General features: G+C 44.1%; 1 protein-coding gene across 1 annotated transcript in view; it reads right to left on the bottom strand.

The window, feature by feature from the left end:
• Positions 1–18,151: 18,151 nt before the first annotated feature.
• Positions 18,152–20,000, bottom strand: part of pou2f2b (POU class 2 homeobox 2b) — a 47,335-nt gene continuing 45,486 nt past the window's right edge. Inside the window, exons 14-16 of the mRNA XM_030785624.1 lie at positions 19,598–19,666; positions 18,936–19,009; positions 18,152–18,459 (exon numbers count right to left, since the gene is read on the bottom strand). Coding sequence (XP_030641484.1) covers positions 18,152–18,459; positions 18,936–19,009; positions 19,598–19,666 — 451 coding nt within the window. The remainder of the gene's footprint in view (positions 18,460–18,935; positions 19,010–19,597; positions 19,667–20,000) is intronic.

Raw genomic sequence — 20,000 nt, 5'->3', positions numbered from 1 at the left:
TATCACTGTTCACTCATTCTATGTCTATATCACTGTTCACTCATTTTATCTCTATATCACTGTTCACTCATTCTATCTCTATAACACTGTTCACTCATTTTATCTCTATATCACTGTTCACTCATTCTATATCTATATCACTGTTCACTCATTCTATATCTATATCACTGTTCACGCATTCTATCTCTATATCACTGTTCACTCATTCTATATCACTGTTCACTCATTCTATCTCTATAACACTGTTCACTCATTCTGTCTCTATATCACTGTTCACTCATTCTATATCACTATTCACTCATTCTATATCTATAACACTGTTCACTGTTCACTATCTTTTTATCACTGTTCACTTATTCTATATCTATATCGCTGTTCACTGTTCACTCATTCTATATTTATATCACTGTTCACTATCTTTTTATCACTGTTCACTCATTCTATATCTATATCGCTGTTCACTCATTCTATATCTATATCACTGTTCATTATCTTTTTTATCACTGTTGACTATCTGTTTATCACTGTTCACTCATTCTATATCTATATCACTGTTCACTATCTTTTTTATCACTGTTTGCCTCCTCTCTCTCTTACTCTCCCTGTCTCTGACTTTCCTGCCCACGTCACCTCCTCTGCCATCTCTCTCTTGTGTCAAATTTCTGACAGCACAATAAACTCAAGGTTATGTGTTTACGCGAAACATAACAGTAGTCTCTCTCTCTCGCTCTCTCTCTCTTTCACACACACACGCACACACATATGCACACACAAGACACAAGTTCAGTTAGAGATTTTTACTGAGTCCTAACCCGCAAATTTCTGCTTTAGTTCCCACTATAAAGTTGAATCTAATCCGACCTAATGTAACCAAACCTCACACAGTCAAGTGATCATTAACTCACACACACTGAAATGACTAGTTTAGCAGTACTAAGGGCTTACACTGAAGTGACCAGTTTAGCAGTACTAAGGGCTTACACTGAAGTGACTAGTTTAGCAGTACTAAGGGGTTACACTGAAGTGACCAGTTTAGCAGTATTAAGGGCTTACACTGAAGTGACTAGTTTAGCAGTACTAAGGGCTTACACCGAAATGACTAGTTTAGCAGTACTAAGGGCTTACACTGAAATGACCAGTTTAGCAGTACTAAGGGCTTACATTGAAATGACCAGTTTAGCAGTACTAAGGGCTTACACTGAAGTGACTAGTTTAGCAGTACTAAGGGCTTACACTGAAATGACTAGTTTAGCAGTACTAAGGGCTTACACTGAAATGACCAGTTTAGCAGTACTAAGGGCTTACATTGAAATGACCAGTTTAGCAGTACTAAGGGCTTACACTGAAGTGACCAGTTTAGCAGTACTAAGGGCTTACACCGAAATGACTAGTTTAGCAGTACTAAGGGGTTACACTGAAGTGACCAGTTTAGCAGTACTAAGGGCTTACACTGAAGTGACCAGTTTAGCAGTACTAAGGGCTTACACTGAAATGACTAGTTTAGCAGTACTAAGGGCTTACACTGAAGTGACCAGTTTAGCAGTACTAAGGGCTTACACTGAAGTGACCAGTTTAGCAGTACTAAGGGCTTACACTGAAGTGACTAGTTTAGCAGTACTAAGGGGTTACACTGAAATGACTAGCTTAGCAGTATTAAGGGCTTACACTGAAGTGACCAGTTTAGCAGTACTAAGGGCTTACACTGAAGTGACTAGTTTAGCAGTATTAAGGGCTTACACTGAAGTGACCAGTTTAGCAGTACTAAGGGCTTACACTGAAGTGACTAGTTTAGCAGTACTAAGGGGTTACACTGAAATGACTAGTTTAGCAGTATTAAGGGCTTACACTGAAGTGACCAGTTTAGCAGTATTAAGGGCTTACACTGAAGTGACTAGTTTAGCAGTATTAAGGGCTTACACTGAAGTGACCAGTTTAGCAGTACTAAGGGCTTACACTGAAGTGACTAGTTTAGCAGTACTAAGGGCTTACACTGAAGTGACTAGTTTAGCAGTACTAAGGGCTTACACTGAAGTGACCAGTTTAGCAGTACTAAGGGCTTACACTGAAGTGACTAGTTTAGCAGTACTAAGGGCTTACACCGAAATGACTAGTTTAGCAGTACTAAGGGCTTACACCGAAATGACTAGTTTAGCAGTACTAAGGGCTTACATTGAAGTGACCAGTTTAGCAGTACTAAGGGCTTACACTGAAGTGACTAGTTTAGCAGTACTAAGGGCTTACACTGAAATGACTAGTTTAGCAGTACTAAGGGCTTACACTGAAATGACCAGTTTAGCAGTTCTAAGGGCTTACACTGAAGTGACCAGTTTAGCAGTACTAAGGGCTTACACAGAAATGACTAGTTTAGCAGTACTAAGGGCTTACACAGAAATGACTAGTTTAGCAGTACTAAGGGGTTACACTGAAATGACTAGTTTAGCAGTACTAAGGGCTTACACTGAAGTGACTAGTTTAGCAGTACTAAGGGCTTACACTGAAATGACTAGTTTAGCAGTACTAAGGGCTTACACTGAAATGACCAGTTTAGCAGTACTAAGGGCTTACACTGAAGTGACCAGTTTAGCAGTACTAAGGGCTTACACTGAAGTGACCAGTTTAGCAGTACTAAGGGCTTACACCGAAATGACTAGTTTAGCAGTACTAAGGGGTTACACTGAAGTGACCAGTTTAGCAGTACTAAGGGCTTACACTGAAGTGACCAGTTTAGCAGTACTAAGGGCTTACACTGAAATGACTAGTTTAGCAGTACTAAGGGCTTACACTGAAGTGACCAGTTTAGCAGTACTAAGGGCTTACACTGAAGTGACCAGTTTAGCAGTACTAAGGGCTTACACTGAAGTGACTAGTTTAGCAGTACTAAGGGCTTACACTGAAGTGACCAGTTTAGCAGTATTAAGGGCTTACACTGAAGTGACTAGTTTAGCAGTACTAAGGGCTTACACTGAAGTGACCAGTTTAGCAGTACTAAGGGGTTACACTGAAGTGACCAGTTTAGCAGTACTAAGGGCTTACACTGAAGTGACTAGTTTAGCAGTACTAAGGGCTTACACCGAAATGACTAGTTTAGCAGTACTAAGGGCTTACACCGAAATGACTAGTTTAGCAGTACTAAGGGCTTACACTGAAGTGACCAGTTTAGCAGTACTAAGGGGTTACACTGAAGTGACTAGTTTAGCAGTACTAAGGGCTTACACTGAAATGACTAGTTTAGCAGTACTAAGGGCTTACACTGAAGTGACCAGTTTAGCAGTACTTTAATCTTCCTCCTTAATGAACACGACCATTCACATCCATCTCCAGTCTACAGCCTCCTGTGGACTGCGATCTTTATATTTATATTAACATGGATTTATTTTTGGTAGATGCTTTTCCCCCTAAGCAAATGACAGAATGAATAGGCCTGCACACGTGCGCAGCTGAGGGCTGCTCTCCCTTTGATTGACAGGTTGGTTGGCTGACAGAGTGAGGCAGCCAATGCTGTGACATCGTGTGGAAACCCCTCAGTACGGCACAGACTGACAGAGCCTGGGAGTGACCCTCTACAGTGAGACTGTCGTCATGGTGACCAGCTGGTGGCAGCAGTGATTGTCCTGTTGTGATCAGCGCCAAACTATCAAGTTTACCAACCCAAAGAGACAGCACAGGCTGGGGTCATGTTTCACGTATCAGTGAGGGTGGTGCATTATTAAGGGTGGTGTATTAATAAGGGTGATGCATTAATAAGGGTGGTGTATTAATAAGGGTGGTGTATTAATGAGGGTGATGCATTAGTAAAGGTGGTGAATTAATAAGGGTGGTGTATTAATGAGGGTGATGCATTAGTAAGGGTGGTGCATTATTAAGGGTGGTGTATTAATACGTGTGGTGCATTTCTGAAGGTGGTGTATTAATAAGGGTGGTGTATTAATAAAGGTGGTGCATTAGTAAAGGTGGTGTATTAATAAGGGTGGTGTATTAATAAGGGTGTTGCATTACTAAGGGTGGTGTATTAATAAGGGTGGTGTATTAATAAGGGTGATGCATTAGTAAGGGCGGTGTAGTAATAAAGGTGGTGCATTAGTAAAGGTGGTGTATTAATAAGGGTGGTGTATTAATGAGGGTGATGCATTAATAAGGGTGGTGTATTAGTAAAGGTGGTGTATTAATAAGGGTGGTGCATTATTAAGGGTGGTGTATTAATAAGGATGGTGCATTATTAAGGGTGGTGTATTAATAAGGGTGGTGTATTAGTAAGGGTGGTGTATCAATGAGGGTGGTGCATTAATAAGGGTGGTGTATTAATAAGGGTGGTGTATTAGTAAGGGTGGTGTATATGCTGTATTCTACACCAACTGATGCAACTCCGCCCTTTTCATTTCCAGACCTCCGGTCACATCTTACCTGTTTGGTCGCGGCTGGGCTGGCCCACCGGGTCACCTGTTTGGTCGCGGCTGGGCTGGCCCACCGGGTCACCTGTTTGGTCGCGGCTGGGCTGGCCCACCGGGTCACCTGTTTGGTCGAGGCTGACCTGGCCCACTGGGTTACCTGTTTGGTCGCGGCTGGGCTGGCCCACCGGGTCACCTGTTTGGTCCCGGCTGGGCTGGCCCACCGGGTCACCTGTTTGGTCGCGGCTGGGCTGGCCCACCGGGTTCCTGAGACTGAACACAAGAGCACAGCCACACTGCTCAGTTTATTCAGGACCACTACAGAAACCTCTTAGAATATGACATACATTTAATCACATTTAACAACAACAAACAAACAAACAAACAAACAAACTGACTTTGTTACACACACACTGAGCAGTGAGCAGTGAAATGGAGCCTTTACATTTAACCCTCCCAACACCAGTGAGCACACACACACACACACACACACACACAATGAACTGGGCTGGCACCCGGGGACCAATTCCAAGTGTTTTTGCCAGCACCTTGGTCAAGGTCCAGCGGCCCAACCACCCCAGGCCCACGCCTAGTCTAGGCCCAAATCGTAAGCATACGAGTCCACAGGCCTGGCCTAAGTTGAACATTATTTTGGGGGTTGACTTACCGGGTAAATATAGGCCTTAAACCTATATTATACCTCTACTTTTTGGGGGTCGACTAAAGACAGGTTCAGCCTATGCAATTCTAGCTCTGATTTTCCAGTCGCAGACAAATGTTTGAGATCAGAGACAAAAAACCCCAGTCGGAGCCAAATCGCTGCTCATGCCTGTCACGGACGGTCGTTAAGTCTGAGCCGCTCAGAGAGGCGAGTGGTCTACCAGAAGACCCTAGAACGAGTGTGTGCCATGAGCACGCCAACCAGACCGTGAGAGGAAGCCCGGCGGATGGGGCGGAAGCACCTAGAAAACAATGTCACGTTTCTGGTGCGTCATTTCGGGAGTACAGGGATAAAATGCTCCGTTGGGGATCCCTCCCAGGGGATGGACCTGGCAATCTGGGGACCCCTCGTCTGCGCTTACCACAACGTCGACAAGACATCAGATTACAAGAGAGAGTGTCGTGTAATTTTAGAATTTTTAAAGTCGTGTAGTCTGAACCTGGCTTTATATACCGTATCAAATTATACGCCGGCATATACAGTACATTTAGTCAGAGTCGGTACATTTTTACCAGTACTGTTAGAGTCTTCTCAAATATCCATTATAAAATACAACACAATGATCTACTCACTGATAAAGAAAGGCAGCCAGTGTCAAAGCTCTCTCTCTCTCTCTCGCTCTCTCCACCACCCTGTTCACTTCTCTATGCATTCAAAAGCATTGTCACTGACAAAATCTCCAGAGAGAGTAAAAAGACTATGAAGTTGAGGAGCCTCCAGCGCGCGCACACACACACACACACACACACACACACACACACGCATACGCTCACACACAAAGACACACGCAGACACACACGCACAGACACATGCACACGCTCACACACACAGACACACACGCACGCTCATACACGAGAGAACCTACATGTAATGGCCCACACACACATCTAAGCCTACAACAATGTACCACACATGCTTGGCACCACTCTCTGAGAGAGGCAGACAGAGAAAGAGAGAGAGAGAGAGAGAGAGAGAGAGAAAGGGAAAGGGGCGGGGGGGTGAAAGGGTTTATCACTGGGCTCTTCATTACCAAATATATTAACACCCAACACCCAACACTATCTCTCTCTCTGCTGTGTTGTATTTATGTTTGCTACCCAGACATACAGAGAGATGCTATGTGAGGGTGAACTATCTCCCCCTGAACCCCCCCCCCGGCTGGTCTTCACACATGAGTAATAGGATTACCTCACCCAGCTCCGCCGAGGACAGAGGGGGACAGAGGAGGAGACCACGACGAGAGGAGGTGGAGGAGAAGGTGGACGGAGGAGGGAAGACTGATGAGTTATTCAACTCCTCTCTGTCTCTGCGCCCGCGCGCGCGTGTGTGTGTGTGTGTGCGTGTGTGTGCGTGTGTGTGCGCGTGTGTGTGTTATTAGTTTACCAACCAAACTCCAAAACCACTTAACCACACACTTGCATTAATGTGTTTTACGAGTTAATCGCTTGTTAGCTTTCACCTTGCTGAATCGCATTTTAAAACCTACTGAATTAACAGGTACAGTTCAGTAAAACGACCCAGGAATCACAATGCAGTTTTCTTACCCAGCCCGGGACAATCAGTTAAACAATCAGTGCCCTCACCTCACAGCGATACTCTAGGACAGCCCAGGAAAACCTGGACTTAGACATCAGTGACAGACACCGGAATAAGCAGTAAATATTCTCTGTGACACACGTTTCAGTGGAACAGGAAAAATGAGAATGAATTTTTTAAGGAACAGAGGAGGAGTCCGTGACATGCGCTGGACACAGTTTGAGCCACAGGCTCTGTTTACACTCAGTTTTAAAACGCGTCTTCGGCGATCGGCTCACAAGTCGACAGCAGAGACACGACGTATACCTGTGTCTATCATGCGTCTCCGAGGTGTCCAGCTGACCACTTGTGTTCGGATTTCGTCACTGCTACGTTACTTTCGCTGGAGGAGAATTATGTTAGTCTCTGTCGGGGACGCATCAGAACGCGTTAGCGTTTACACTACAAACGATGTGTGGTCAAATGCGTCCCAGACTGGTCTGAGCGATCGGATCACAATGCATCTCACAACACACACACACACACAGTCTGACAGTCTAACACAACACACACACACACACACACACAGTCTGTCAGTCTAACAACACACACACACACACACAGTCTGTCAGTCTAACACAACACATGCACATACACACACAACACACACACAGTCTGTCAGTCTAACACAACACACACAGTCTGTCAGTCTAACACAACACACACACACACACACAGTCTGTCAGTCTAACACAACACACACACAACACACACACACACACAGTCTGTCAGTCTAACACAACACACACAGTCTGTCAGTCTAACACAACACACACACATACACATACAACACACACACACACACACACACACACAGTCTGTCAGTCTAACACAACACACGCACATACACACACAACACACACACAGTCTGTCAGTCTAACACAACACACACACACACACACACAGTCTGTCAGTCTAACACAACACACACACACAACACACACACAGTCTGTCAGTCTAACACAACACACACACACAGTCTGTCAGTCTAACACAACACACGCACATACACACACAACACACACACAGTCTGTCAGTCTAACACAACACACACACACACACAACATACACACAGTCTGTCAGTCTAACACAACACACACACACACAGTCTGTCAGTCTAACACCACACACACAACACACACAGTCTGTCAGTCTAACACAACACACACACACAGTCTGTCAGTTTAACACAACAGACACAAAATCTGTCAGTCTAACACAACACACACACAAACACACACACACACACACACACACAGAGTCTTTCAGTCTAACACAACACACATACAGACTCTGTCAGTCTAACACAACACACACACAGAGTCTGTCAGTCTAACACAACACACACACACACACACAGTCTGTTAGTCTAACATAACACACACACACACACACCATCAGACTCATTCTAAAGACTGATGAAGCGTTACTCCGGTAAAGTCTCAGGTCAAGATGTTTAAAACTGTTAAAGCCATTCCAGTGGTGAAGTGGTTGCCAAGGAAACGCAAACAATACTTCTGTTCCCATTCCAACCTAGTGAGGAGCAGCTAAAGAACCTCCTCGTGAAGGAGAGAAGTGGATCGCGGGTCATTTCCCAGACCTGATCCTCTTCTAATTAAATGTGCTGTGAAACAAATATGCTTTTCCATTTTACATGCTTTCATTTCTCCAGATTATATGGAAACATATCTTCATTTTCATTTACACACACAATAATCTCGACAACTTTCAAAAACCTTTTCAACTTGCATTTGGTGAAGTTTTATGTTAACTAAAAAGTGGGGGTGGGGCACTGGGACAGCGGCCTGTCTGGGGGTGGGGCACTGGGACAGAGGCGTGTCTGAGGGGCGGGGCACTGGGACAGAGGCCTGTCTGAGAGTGTGACGGTTGTTATTTTTAGCAGAATGTGTGCCTGTGTATTTGAGCTGACACTGTCTCTGTGTATCTCACTAAGGAACACACTTTTCCTATCGACACCGCCTATGTCTCCACCCAAGTCCCGCCCCCTCTCTCTCCCTCTTTCTCTCTGTCTCCTTCTCTCTCTGTCTCTGCCTCTCTCTCATTGACCGTAGTCCTGGGCTGGTGTTGAATTTGAACTTGGCTGTCACACTTGGCAAGACGAGCCAATCAGGACTTAGACTGGCAATATGAGCCAATCAGGACTTAGATTGGCAAGATGAGCCAATCAGGATTTAGATTCAGGCCACAGGCATGCATCCCTGTATATCTACATATCTATATTTCTGTCCTATCTATCTATCTATCTATCTATCTATCTATCTATCTATCTATCTGTCTGTCTATATTTCTGTCCTATCTATCTCTCTGTCCTATCTATCTCTCTGTCCTATCTATCTATCTATCTATCGATCTGTCTTTCTGTCTGTCTGTCTGTCTAACACTCATTCACTCAGAAGTTTAGCTTTGATTATCTCTAAGACATATGATGTGAAGAACTCAGTTCTGTCCTTTACTTTAAACATACGACATGAGTGGGCAGGAACAGTCTGACAGCCACAGTCTGTGAGTGGGTGGGATCGGAGATGACTGACGTATTCTGTGACCAGTCTGTAAACAGCTCTCAGCTTGAGACCGTCCTCAAGATTTCAGCGTGAATTTTCAACAGAAAGAACTAAAAGTTCACACACACACACACACACACACGCTACAGGGTGGCACAGGTGCTTCTACCGTCATCTTAAACATTCATCTCCACAGGACGGCACACACATGCCAAAGCACTGTCTATGACTGAATCATTTCAAATTCAATAGGAATCTTCACCAACACGAGGAGAGCATGACGTGGTCATAGACGTCTCTTTTTTGCCAAAGAACAGATGTCCCATGACTAAGAGAGGAGAGAGAGAGAGAGGGCGCATACGGGACAGGTCTCCAAGGGTCGAGAGAATGATCATCTCGTCGTAAATGTCTAGTAGCCTATGACTGAGCGGGCCATCACACTCCACCGAGTATTAATACGGCTGATTCTAACCACCGTCTGAGAGAATCAGGACTACGCAATAAACTACAGGGTTTCCCTCGCGAGAACACAGGCCTTTTGAATAGTTTCTGAAGTGTTTCTACTAGGAACCTTCCTCACGGCTCCTCTTACCGAACCCACGATTTAATCCATCCGGCATCTAAGGAAAAGTTAACCTAGCCTAGCCTAGCTACCAGTTTACTAACGCTTCGAGCGTAATGGGAGCACGGAATGAATAAATTAATTTTTGACATGTATTCTAATTATACTTACACTTGACTTTACTTTAGTATTAACTATGTTTAACCTTTACAATAGCTCATGCTATCTAGCTGGAAAACTGATCAACGATTTCATGTTTGCCGCACTTAGCTAGCCTACTGTGTTCCTCACGCTGCTAGTTCGGTATTTAAGCGGCAAGAAAGAGTTAAAGTTTACGGTAAGTTAATTCTCAAGTGTGTTTACTTGTATGTACTACTTCAAAAACGAACCACACAAAGAACAAGCTTAACAGAGCAGCTGTCGTTAATCAATTAGTATTTGAATAGTTCTGTAGAGATCTGTCCTACCTTTACCTCAGGATTACCTGTGGCGGTTGGCTCGTGTATGCTTTGAGGCTCGAGGCGGTTTTTGACAGTGTCGGTGACAGGGTTGTCATATTGCAGGATGGTAGGCTACGCGTCGTATACCTTGAAAGATAAGATCTATCTGTGTAGGTTTGCGGTAGCAGTAAAAACTATGCTCCTGCTTTGGAGTTAGACCAACGTCGCATCAGTAAAATGACGATGCGTCTGTCACAAATCAACAGAAAGAATAGGGCCTATAAAAGACGTATGAGAACTGGTCTAACAACTGTCTTCAGCTTCGAATTTCTGAATATTCAAAAGTCGTGAAAAAGTCGGCCTCGTGCCTTCTTTAATAAAACAAGTAAAAGAAAATATTTTTGTCATATGTCTATCACAAGCAGATAAATGGGTCATATGTTGAAGATGCATTTTGCTCTGCATGTACAGTGCGTGTTGGAGAAGGTCACTGAAGATATATACTTGTGTATAAACTACAGAATTAACGCCTCAAGTAAACCGAGTAAGGAACCGTTTGCAGTTGGTGCCGTTGCGTCCCCTCTCCCCTCCTCGAGATTCAAAATTCAAATTCATATTCAAAACTGAAATTTAACATAGCAGTAATTTACATACCGAGAAGAGCCCGTTTCTGAATAATGACTTGATTACAGTGAATCTTTGTAAGTTCTTTGTATTGTTTCGGAGTTTTGTTTTTCGGTTCTTAATTTAGTTTTAGCCAAAAACAAAACAAATCAAATCATAACAAAAAATTCTTGAGCTGGGTTATAAAATTAATAAAAACAATCAACCACCAAACAAAAAGCATTCATATCGTACCGTTGTCCAATGCTGCCACCTAGCAGTAGAAATTAAAAACTTCAAACTGACTGACTTAACGGCGAACACATAGATAGATAGATAGATAGATAGATAGATAGATAGATAGATAGATAGACAGTGCTCTGTGTGTGTTTTTTGTCTCCTGTTTTTATTGGGATGCGTGAAACACTTTTAGTTACAAAAATGACTTTAAATGAAAAACATAGTACAATGAAACAAGTCAGTTTGTCTTCATCTAGTTTTTGGCATCACAGGACAGAGGAGAGAGAGAGAGAGAGAGAGAGAGAGACTGCCCACATCAGGGAAAAGACAGAAGGAGATGAAAAGTAGGAAAGACACAAAAATCACACACACACACACGTTTGAGGACTTTTCACACACACCCACACACAGATGTAAGGACTTGCACACAAATGACTGATGACTCATACAAACTCCTCTGACCAAGTAAACACACACACACACACACACAGATATAAGGACTTACACACAAATGACTGATGACTCATACAAACTCCTCCAACCAAGTAAACACACACACACACGCACACATATGCACAGAGACACACAGGCAAGTATGGACACACACAGGTACACACATAGACACACACGTTCAAAAATCTCATACGTGACCCTATACATAACCTCTTTTAGTGAGCCATACATGATTTCAAACATAGCCTCGTATAGTGTGTCACACATGATTTCAAACATAGCCTCGTATAGTGTGTCACACATGATTTCAAACATAGCCTCGTATAGTGTGTCACACATGATTTCAAACACAGCCTCGTATAGTGTGTCACACATGATTTCAAACACAGCCTCGTATAGTGTGTCACACATGATTTCAAACACAGCCTCGTATAGTGTGTCACACATGATTTCAAACATAGCCTCGTATAGTGTGTCACACATGATTTCAAACATAGCCTCGTATAGTGTGTCACACATGATTTCAAACACAGCCTCGTATAGTGTGTCACACATGGCCTGGGAGACCAGAGGAGGGATGGTGTTGCAAGTTCTTATAATTAGTCTTTTTTTTTTCTTTCAGGGTGTATTATAAAGACTGGACAGAATGATGCTTGTCACAGTTGTTAATGTCATTGTGTTGGTACTCCATGATTTCAGTATTAATGTACACACACACAGAGACACACAGACACACTCACACACACACACAAGCACACACGTGCGTGCACACACACACACACGCACACACACACACACATACACACACACATATACACACACACACACACGTACACAGACGCAGAGGTGATGAGCGGGGCAGTCACGGAGGTGATGAGTGATTTGAGTGACAGACTGAGAGATGTATGGGTTTCGGGTTTAGTGATCAAATCAAAACAAAACCACCACAGATGTACATCGTTTCATCATCTTCATCGTCATCGTCATCATCAGTTTTTTGGTGAGAAATGTAACATTTTCCTCTTAAATGACAAATGGTTAAAAATAGACAATTGATCAACATAGTCATCGTCATCATCATCATCATTAAGTCCCTTTGGATAACTGAGGTCAGCATGTCAAACGGTAGGTTGCTAGGAGACCAGAGATAGGGGGAAGGATGGCGGGAGAGGTGAAAGAGAGGAAGGCATGTGAAACAGATCTTTGGTTTTTTCACTCTGAGAAATTTTAAATCTCTTCATTTCGCTTTGGACTGAAGCTGCTATAGGACAGACAGGTTGAGAGGAGAGACAGGTTGAGAGGAGAGACAGGTTGAGAGGACAGACAGGTTGAGAGGACAGACAGGTTGAGAGGACAGACAGGTTGAGAGGAGAAGAGGAAACAGATAAAGGGCAAGCTGGGACTGAGGGAGGATTTTTTTTTTTTTTTTTAATTCATCATCTTCTCTGTGCTGATCCTACATGTGATCAGACTTTGATTATTTCAACTCAGGTAACGCACACTGGGCTGGTATCAGAGCTGCGTGTGTGTGTGTGTGTGTGTGTGTGTGTGTGTGTGTGAGTGTGTGTGAGTGTGCATATGTATTTGTATGTGTGTCTGTGTGTGTGTGCATTTTTATGTGTGAGTGTGTGTGAGTGTGCATGTGTATTTGTATGTGTGTGTGTGTATTTGTATGTGTGTGTGTGTGTGTCTCTGTGTGTGTGTGAGTGTGCATGTATTTGTATGTGAGCATGTATGTGTGAGTGTGCATGTGTTTTTGTATGTGTGTGAGTGTGCATGTGTATTTGTGTGTGTGAGTGTGCATGTGTATTTGTATGTGTGTGTGTGTGTGTGTGTGTACTTTAGGGCTTTAGGAACTGTGCATAATGTGTTGGGACTCAAAGCAGAGTGTTTTCTTTGGTATCATTCTCTTTAGTTTCACTCCACTAAGAAGCCCTGCACTTTACACACAGTCCCTTAGAGCAAAATGTACCCTGCACTTTACACACAGTCCCTTAGAGTGAAAGCTACCCAACGCTTCAAACAGATCACTGTAAAACCTCACTTAAGAGCAGGTCAGGGTCAGAGGGAGAGAGTGAGGCCTTAGCACGTATGTAGAGAGGGAAAAAAAGAGAAAGAGCTTGTTTTCTTCTTCACTCTCATAATTCCCTCCCTTGCTGCCATTCTTGGGTGTTCTGCATACGTCCGTTGCTTAGTAACGCACGACGGTCTGTCAGCTGCCCACTGTGGGTCTGCAATGCAACAGTGGGTTCAGCTGCTATAGAACTTTCGGTGGGTAAACAGGATTTTAAACAGGGGGTTCAGAAGGACTACCCTCTCCACTGTATTTACACACCACTTCCACAGTGAGGGTGGGGACAGCTCACACAGAGCATAGAAGACCCAAGCTCATAATGGCATATAACCTTTGACCTTTTCCACGTACCACTTAACCTACGCTGCCCGTGACCCCGTGACCTCGGCCGACCCCAGTTCTCCGCTAACTCAGCCTTTTATTTATTTATTTATTTATTTATTTATTTATTTATTTGATTTATTTATTTTTTGGTTTATTTTCAGAGGTTCTGAGGTATATGAGAGTCTGTCTCTGTCAGAGCAGACAGACAGACAGACAGGCAGAGCCAGGAACAGAGAAAGACAATCAGAGAGAAGAGAAGGAAAAAAGAGAGAGAGAGAGAGGGTAGAGGTGGAGGAGTGGAGGTAGCTCTGATAGGATTCTGCTGTGCCTGGCCGCCCCCTCCCTCTCTCCCTCCTTTCATCCATGTCCCTCTCTCCTCTCTCCTCTCTAGGGTTATTTTTGGTTTGGTAGCTGTTTAAAGCTTTAGACTCTGAGGGGAGGTGCAGAGCTGCATTTAGCGCCAGAGTAGGTAAACAACAACAAAACAACAACCATCCTGTGCAGTAAACAATGGCGTTTCAGTAAAGGAACATTTTCAACCAGTGTCTCCTCTGTTTGACCATTTCACACCAGTTCACACCGGTCACATACTGGTCACGCCCCTGTTCCACAGGTTAGCCATGTAAGGGACACTAAGCAACCTATTACTATTATTATTATTATTATTTAGCATTAATAAAAATGTGATCATTAATACATCCTTTATCTTTTGTTCAGTGGATGAACAGATCTGGACCAATCAGAATACAGAGGTCTGATCCATGGTGCCTTTTCCGTAATCATTTGTAAATGATTCATTCCTGAATGTTGTCATTTCAATCGAATCATTGTCAGAATTCCTGTAGAATCTCTCTGACGTTAAACACAGCACTGCCCCCCCCTCTCCTGGTTCGCCCCCCCGTAGACTCCATCTTTTAAAGGAATGGGAGGGGCTAAAAGAGGACATAAGACTGCCCCCTTGTAATGTCACTGGCCAGCTTTGACCAATGGTTGCATTTTTTTTCTCTGGATTTGGTTTGAAATGGTTGCCTTGGCAAAGTTGGTTTTGATTCTTGGTCTCTTCAAAAAAAAAAAATTGCATACAAATTTAAATAAACTATGTGGGAAAAAAAGGCAAAATTGCTGTGCCCTCCCAGAATGCCTAGAGACAGTAGAGCTGTCTAAAATAAAGACAGGTAAGTAGAAGAGAGAGAATTCAAATTTTTGGTTCAAAGTTATAATCATCAACATGTCTTTTTTATAGATTTTTTTCTCTTTTTTTTCTTTTTTTTTTTACATGAGAGATAAACTAAGCAGTAGAACACAGATCATTTCCTAGAAAATCTAACTGACAGATACATTCCACCTACTGAATAATATTCACACACACACACGCACACACTCACAAATATATATATACACACACACACACAGACACACACACACACACGCGCGGTGCAGAGGCGGCGTGGGGAAGAGTTGCTCCATTTTGTCACTTTCACTGGCGGAAACTAAGATGTTGGGTTTGTCTTTGGTCTGTGTGTCTGTGTGTATGTGTGTGTGTGTGTGTGTGTGTGTGTGCGTGAGAGAGAGGACATCCTGTACTCAACAATTGTTTGATCGCACATGTAAACACGTGCAAGCACACTCACACACACACACACACACACACACACACACAGAACAGATATCAGTAACCTTATAAATCACCATCAGGTTTACACGTCAAATCAAGGAGTAATTCTTCTTTAAAACACTATGTGTGTGTTTTGGTTTGGCTCAGCAATGTGTGTGTGTGTGTGTGTGTTTCTCTCTCTCTTTCTCTCTCTCTCTGGCTGTCTTTCTGTGTGTGTGTGTGTGTCTGTGAGAGAGAGAGAGAGACAGTTAGAGAGTTTTTAACATTGTGAGCAATTGTGTTCACAGAGAGAGGAAAAAAACAAACAAACAAAAAACGAAAACAAAGAACAGCATCTGCACATTCCCAAATTATAAAACGGAAAGAACGAGAGAAAGAAAGAGAGAACCCAGCCGAACACCACTCCCCCCCCCCCAAAGAACAACAGAACCCCCCCCCCCCCCCCTCAAAACAGAGGAACACAAACTCCTCTCCTCTCATTGGTCAGTGAAGTGAGGTCATCACGCATTCCCCCTCCCAGGACCATAGGACAGCAGTCGGAGGAGAGAATCGATCCATCCATCCATCCATCCCTCTGTTTATATCTTCTACAGTTTCAAATATCTGATGGAGAGATGAAGGCAGAGGTTCCTCTTCCTCTCCCTCTAAAGCTGCTCCCGCCCTCTGGCACCTTTCTCTCCCTTTGTATTTGGTTTGGCTGTTTTTGATTGGCTGAGATGTTTGGAAGTTTTTGATTGGCTGAGATGTTTCGTTGTGTCATTTGTTTTGGTTCTTTGAGTATAAAAAAGATCCAATGGTTGGAGTTTTGCTGTCATTAGCCACGCCTACCCGTGTGTGACACGCCTCTCACGGAATTTGTCCCTCTGTCGCTCTGGGCTCGCGGAGGAGATGTCGTCAAAAACGAGCGAAGAGTTTGACAAAACTCTTTGGTATCGAAAGAGGAATGTGTGAGTGACGGACATAAGACAGCGCACTGGAGGATGTCGGGAGTGAAATGAGATGAACGGTGAGTAAAAAACACACACGTCAAATATTCTGCACTGGAACTGAAAATAAAGAATGAGAAAAAGAGAGAGACAGAGAGAGAGAGAGAGACAGAGAGAGAGACAGTGAGACAGAGACAGAGAGAAAAAGAAACAGAGAGTGAGAGAGAGAGAGACAGAGAGAAATAGTGAGAGAGAGAGAAATAGTGAGACAGAGAGAGAGAGAGAGAGAAATAGAGAGAGAGAGACAGGCATCAAACTTTAATGCCCCGACGCACTTCATCCACACACACTCATACTCACATACGCATGCATGCGCAAACACAACCACACACGCTCATACTCACATACGCATGCATGCGCAAACACAACCACACACGCTCATACTCACATACGCATGCATGCGCAAATACAACCACACACGCTCATACTCACATACGTATGCATGCGCAAACACAACCACACACGCTCATACTCACATACACATGCATGCGCAAACACAACCACACGCGCGCTCTCTAAAGTTTGCGTCATTTTGAGAGGAATAAGATGTGCGCAGACCAGTCAATAGAAATGCGGTAACTGTCTGAACTGCTCCGCCCACTAAAACCACCTGATTCACTCTCTCGCTCTCCTCCTCTACAATGAAGAAGATGATGATGCGTTTGCTTAAATGTACACATGACAAAAACACGGCAAACAATCTTTTCACAATATGATTTTTGTTAATACAGAGAGAAAGAAAGGGAGAGAGAGAGAGAGAGTAGTGAACTGAAGACTTTCACACAAAAACACTTGTTCTTGTTCTCTCATTCATTGCTGATCATTCATTGCTGATGACAGGGGTAATGCAGAGAGTCAGTGTAAATGTGTTAAATGCTTTGGTAAAAATACAAACTCCCAGTAGAAAAGGTGACAGACGGTATGTGCAGAAATGAAATACAGACCACAATAGAAAAGGTGACAGACAGTGGAAGCAGATGGGTGTTAAGATGTCGACACAGTTGATGGGCGGGAAATTTGTCCTGGACCGTCCTCAGGCATAAAGCTTTTCCTTCCGTACATATTTTTGGTTTTATTTTTGATGGGGTTTTTTTTGGTTTCTCAGAGGTTTTGGTTTGTCACTGTGAGAATCTGTCTCATATTTGGTTTTCAAAGCTTTGTCTCCGGCCCTGACCTTTGCCCTTTGTCTTTGTTACACTACATTTTTTTGGTCTTAAGTTTGTTTGTTTGTTTGTTTGTTCATGTCTCTTTTCCGTCCCAGCAGCTCTTCATCTCTTCCTTTATTCGTTCGTTTGTTCGTTATTTACTGGTCTGTTTGTTCTTGTCTCTGGGGGGCGGGGGAGTCGAGTCAGGTGCTGCAGTGCCCCACTCTTTCTCAGCTGATCGTTTGGTGGTTTTTTGGTTGTTTTTTTTGTTTTTGGTTTTTGGCTTCTCCCTTTCCCCTTGTTTCTCTCACTCCCTCGATCTCTCTCTCTCTCTCTCTCTCTCTCCCCTCTGTCGTTCTCTGTATTTTTGGCATTTGACGAGGAGGAGAAGAAAAAGGGAGAGAGAACAAAAGGAAAGAGAGAAACACAAAGATGAAGAACTTTGGTAGAAAGGCTCCTCCCCCCTTCTCCTCCGTCACGTCTGATTGGCCGCTTGGCTGTGTCACTCAATCTTGGCCCCCTCCCAGAATGTGCGGACTGTGCTCCAGTTGACCGGAGGAACAGGAAGAGGCGGGGCTTGAGCAGGGGGAGGGAGAGCAGGGGCTGGGACTAATGCCAACTGAAACAGGAAATGAGGCTTTGATGGAGCCAGCCAATCCCACACCGGCTCTGGTCGTCATGGGCAACAGAGAAGAGTGGTTCAGGAAGAGAGAGGAGGAGAGTCCCGCCCCTTGGCCGCCCGAGCCACCGATCAAAACTTTTCTGCCGCTCTCAAGACTGGAAATGGGCCGCTGACCACCACTGGCTGCCAGAGCTGAGAGAGAGAGAGAGAGAGAGAGAGGGAGAGAGAGAGAGAGAGGGAAGGAAAGAGAGAGAGGGAAGGAAAGAGAGAGAGGGAGGTGGGGGGAGGGGGCAGAAAGGGAAAGTGAGGGGGAGAGAGAGAGAGAGAGAGAGAGAGAGAAGGTGAATACTCAGGTTTATTTTTGCTGTTTGGGTGAGATGACACATGCAGTGGTGGGTGGAGGAACGGACAGAATAATGAGGGAAAACAAGGGTGAAGAGATGAAAAGGAGAAAATGTATCATCCTCTCTCTAACACACACACACACACGCACACTCACACACACACACGCGTGCGGATGAGCTGGCTGTGACACACAGATGTTTTCTTTTCATCTTGAATCTCCCCTATCACTCCTCATCTTTTCATTTTATTTTACTTCCCTAGACCATCCCCCCGCCCCGCCTCCTGCCCCGCCCCCTGCCCCGCCTCTCTCTCCTCTAACACACCTTGTATAGTAGCAAGAGGGCTGTTCCTGATGAGAGCTTGATTCATTCCTGTATTTACAGCCCTCATAGTGTTCCTGAGACACACACACACACACACACACACACAGAAAGATAGGGAGAGAGAGAGAAAGGAAAGAGAATTGAAAGAAAATAAAGAGAGGTAGTTTTAGAAACAGTGAAGTGGCAGAAAAACACACGAGTAGTCACACACAGACACACACACACGCACACACACACACACACTCTCTCACACACACGCATACACACTCTCTCACACACACGCACACACACACACACACACACACACTCTCTCACACACAGACACACACGCGCTTAGACACACACACACGCACACACACTCTCACACACACACACACACACACACTTTCACACACACACTCTCACACACACAAACTCTGTCACACACAGACACACACGCGCTTAGACACACACACACTCACACTCACACACACTCTCACACTCTCACACACACACTCTCATACACACACACTTACTCACCTACATTCATTCAAAAATAAAGACAGCGAAAACAGTCAGATATGTCTTAAACAGTTCAATACAATACTGCAATACAACCAGTATCTCCATACAAGTCTTACTGTGTGTGTGTGTGTGTGTGTGTGTGTGTGTGTGGTATTCACCTCAAATTTGCAGCAAAATCGGTGATGCTGTTATACATGTCACCGTTCTTTTTAGCCAAACACCACGGACTGTGAATGAAAAGATAACACACACACACACACACGCACACACACACTGGAGTTAGCTATCAGCTACTGTGTGTGTGTGTGTGTGCGTGTGTGTGTGTGTGTGTGAGCATGGGTATCTGTGTGAAAGTGAGTGTCTCTGTGAAAGTGTGTGCGTGAAGTAATGTATACACAGGTGTCAATATACGTGTGTGTGTGTGTGTGCGTGTGTGTGTGTGTGTAAATGTGAGTGTGTGTGTGTGTGGGTGTGTGTGTGTGTGTGTGTGTGCGTGTGTGTGTGTGTGAGAGTGTGCGTGTGCGTGTGTGTGTGTGCGTGTGTGTGTGTGTGTGAGAGAGT

This window comes from Chanos chanos, chromosome 9 (assembly GCF_902362185.1).
Source record: "Chanos chanos chromosome 9, fChaCha1.1, whole genome shotgun sequence".
Lineage (NCBI taxonomy): Eukaryota > Metazoa > Chordata > Actinopteri > Gonorynchiformes > Chanidae > Chanos > Chanos chanos.
The sequence above is the reverse complement of the archived record's forward strand: the minus strand, read 5'-3'. Positions and strand labels throughout refer to the sequence as shown.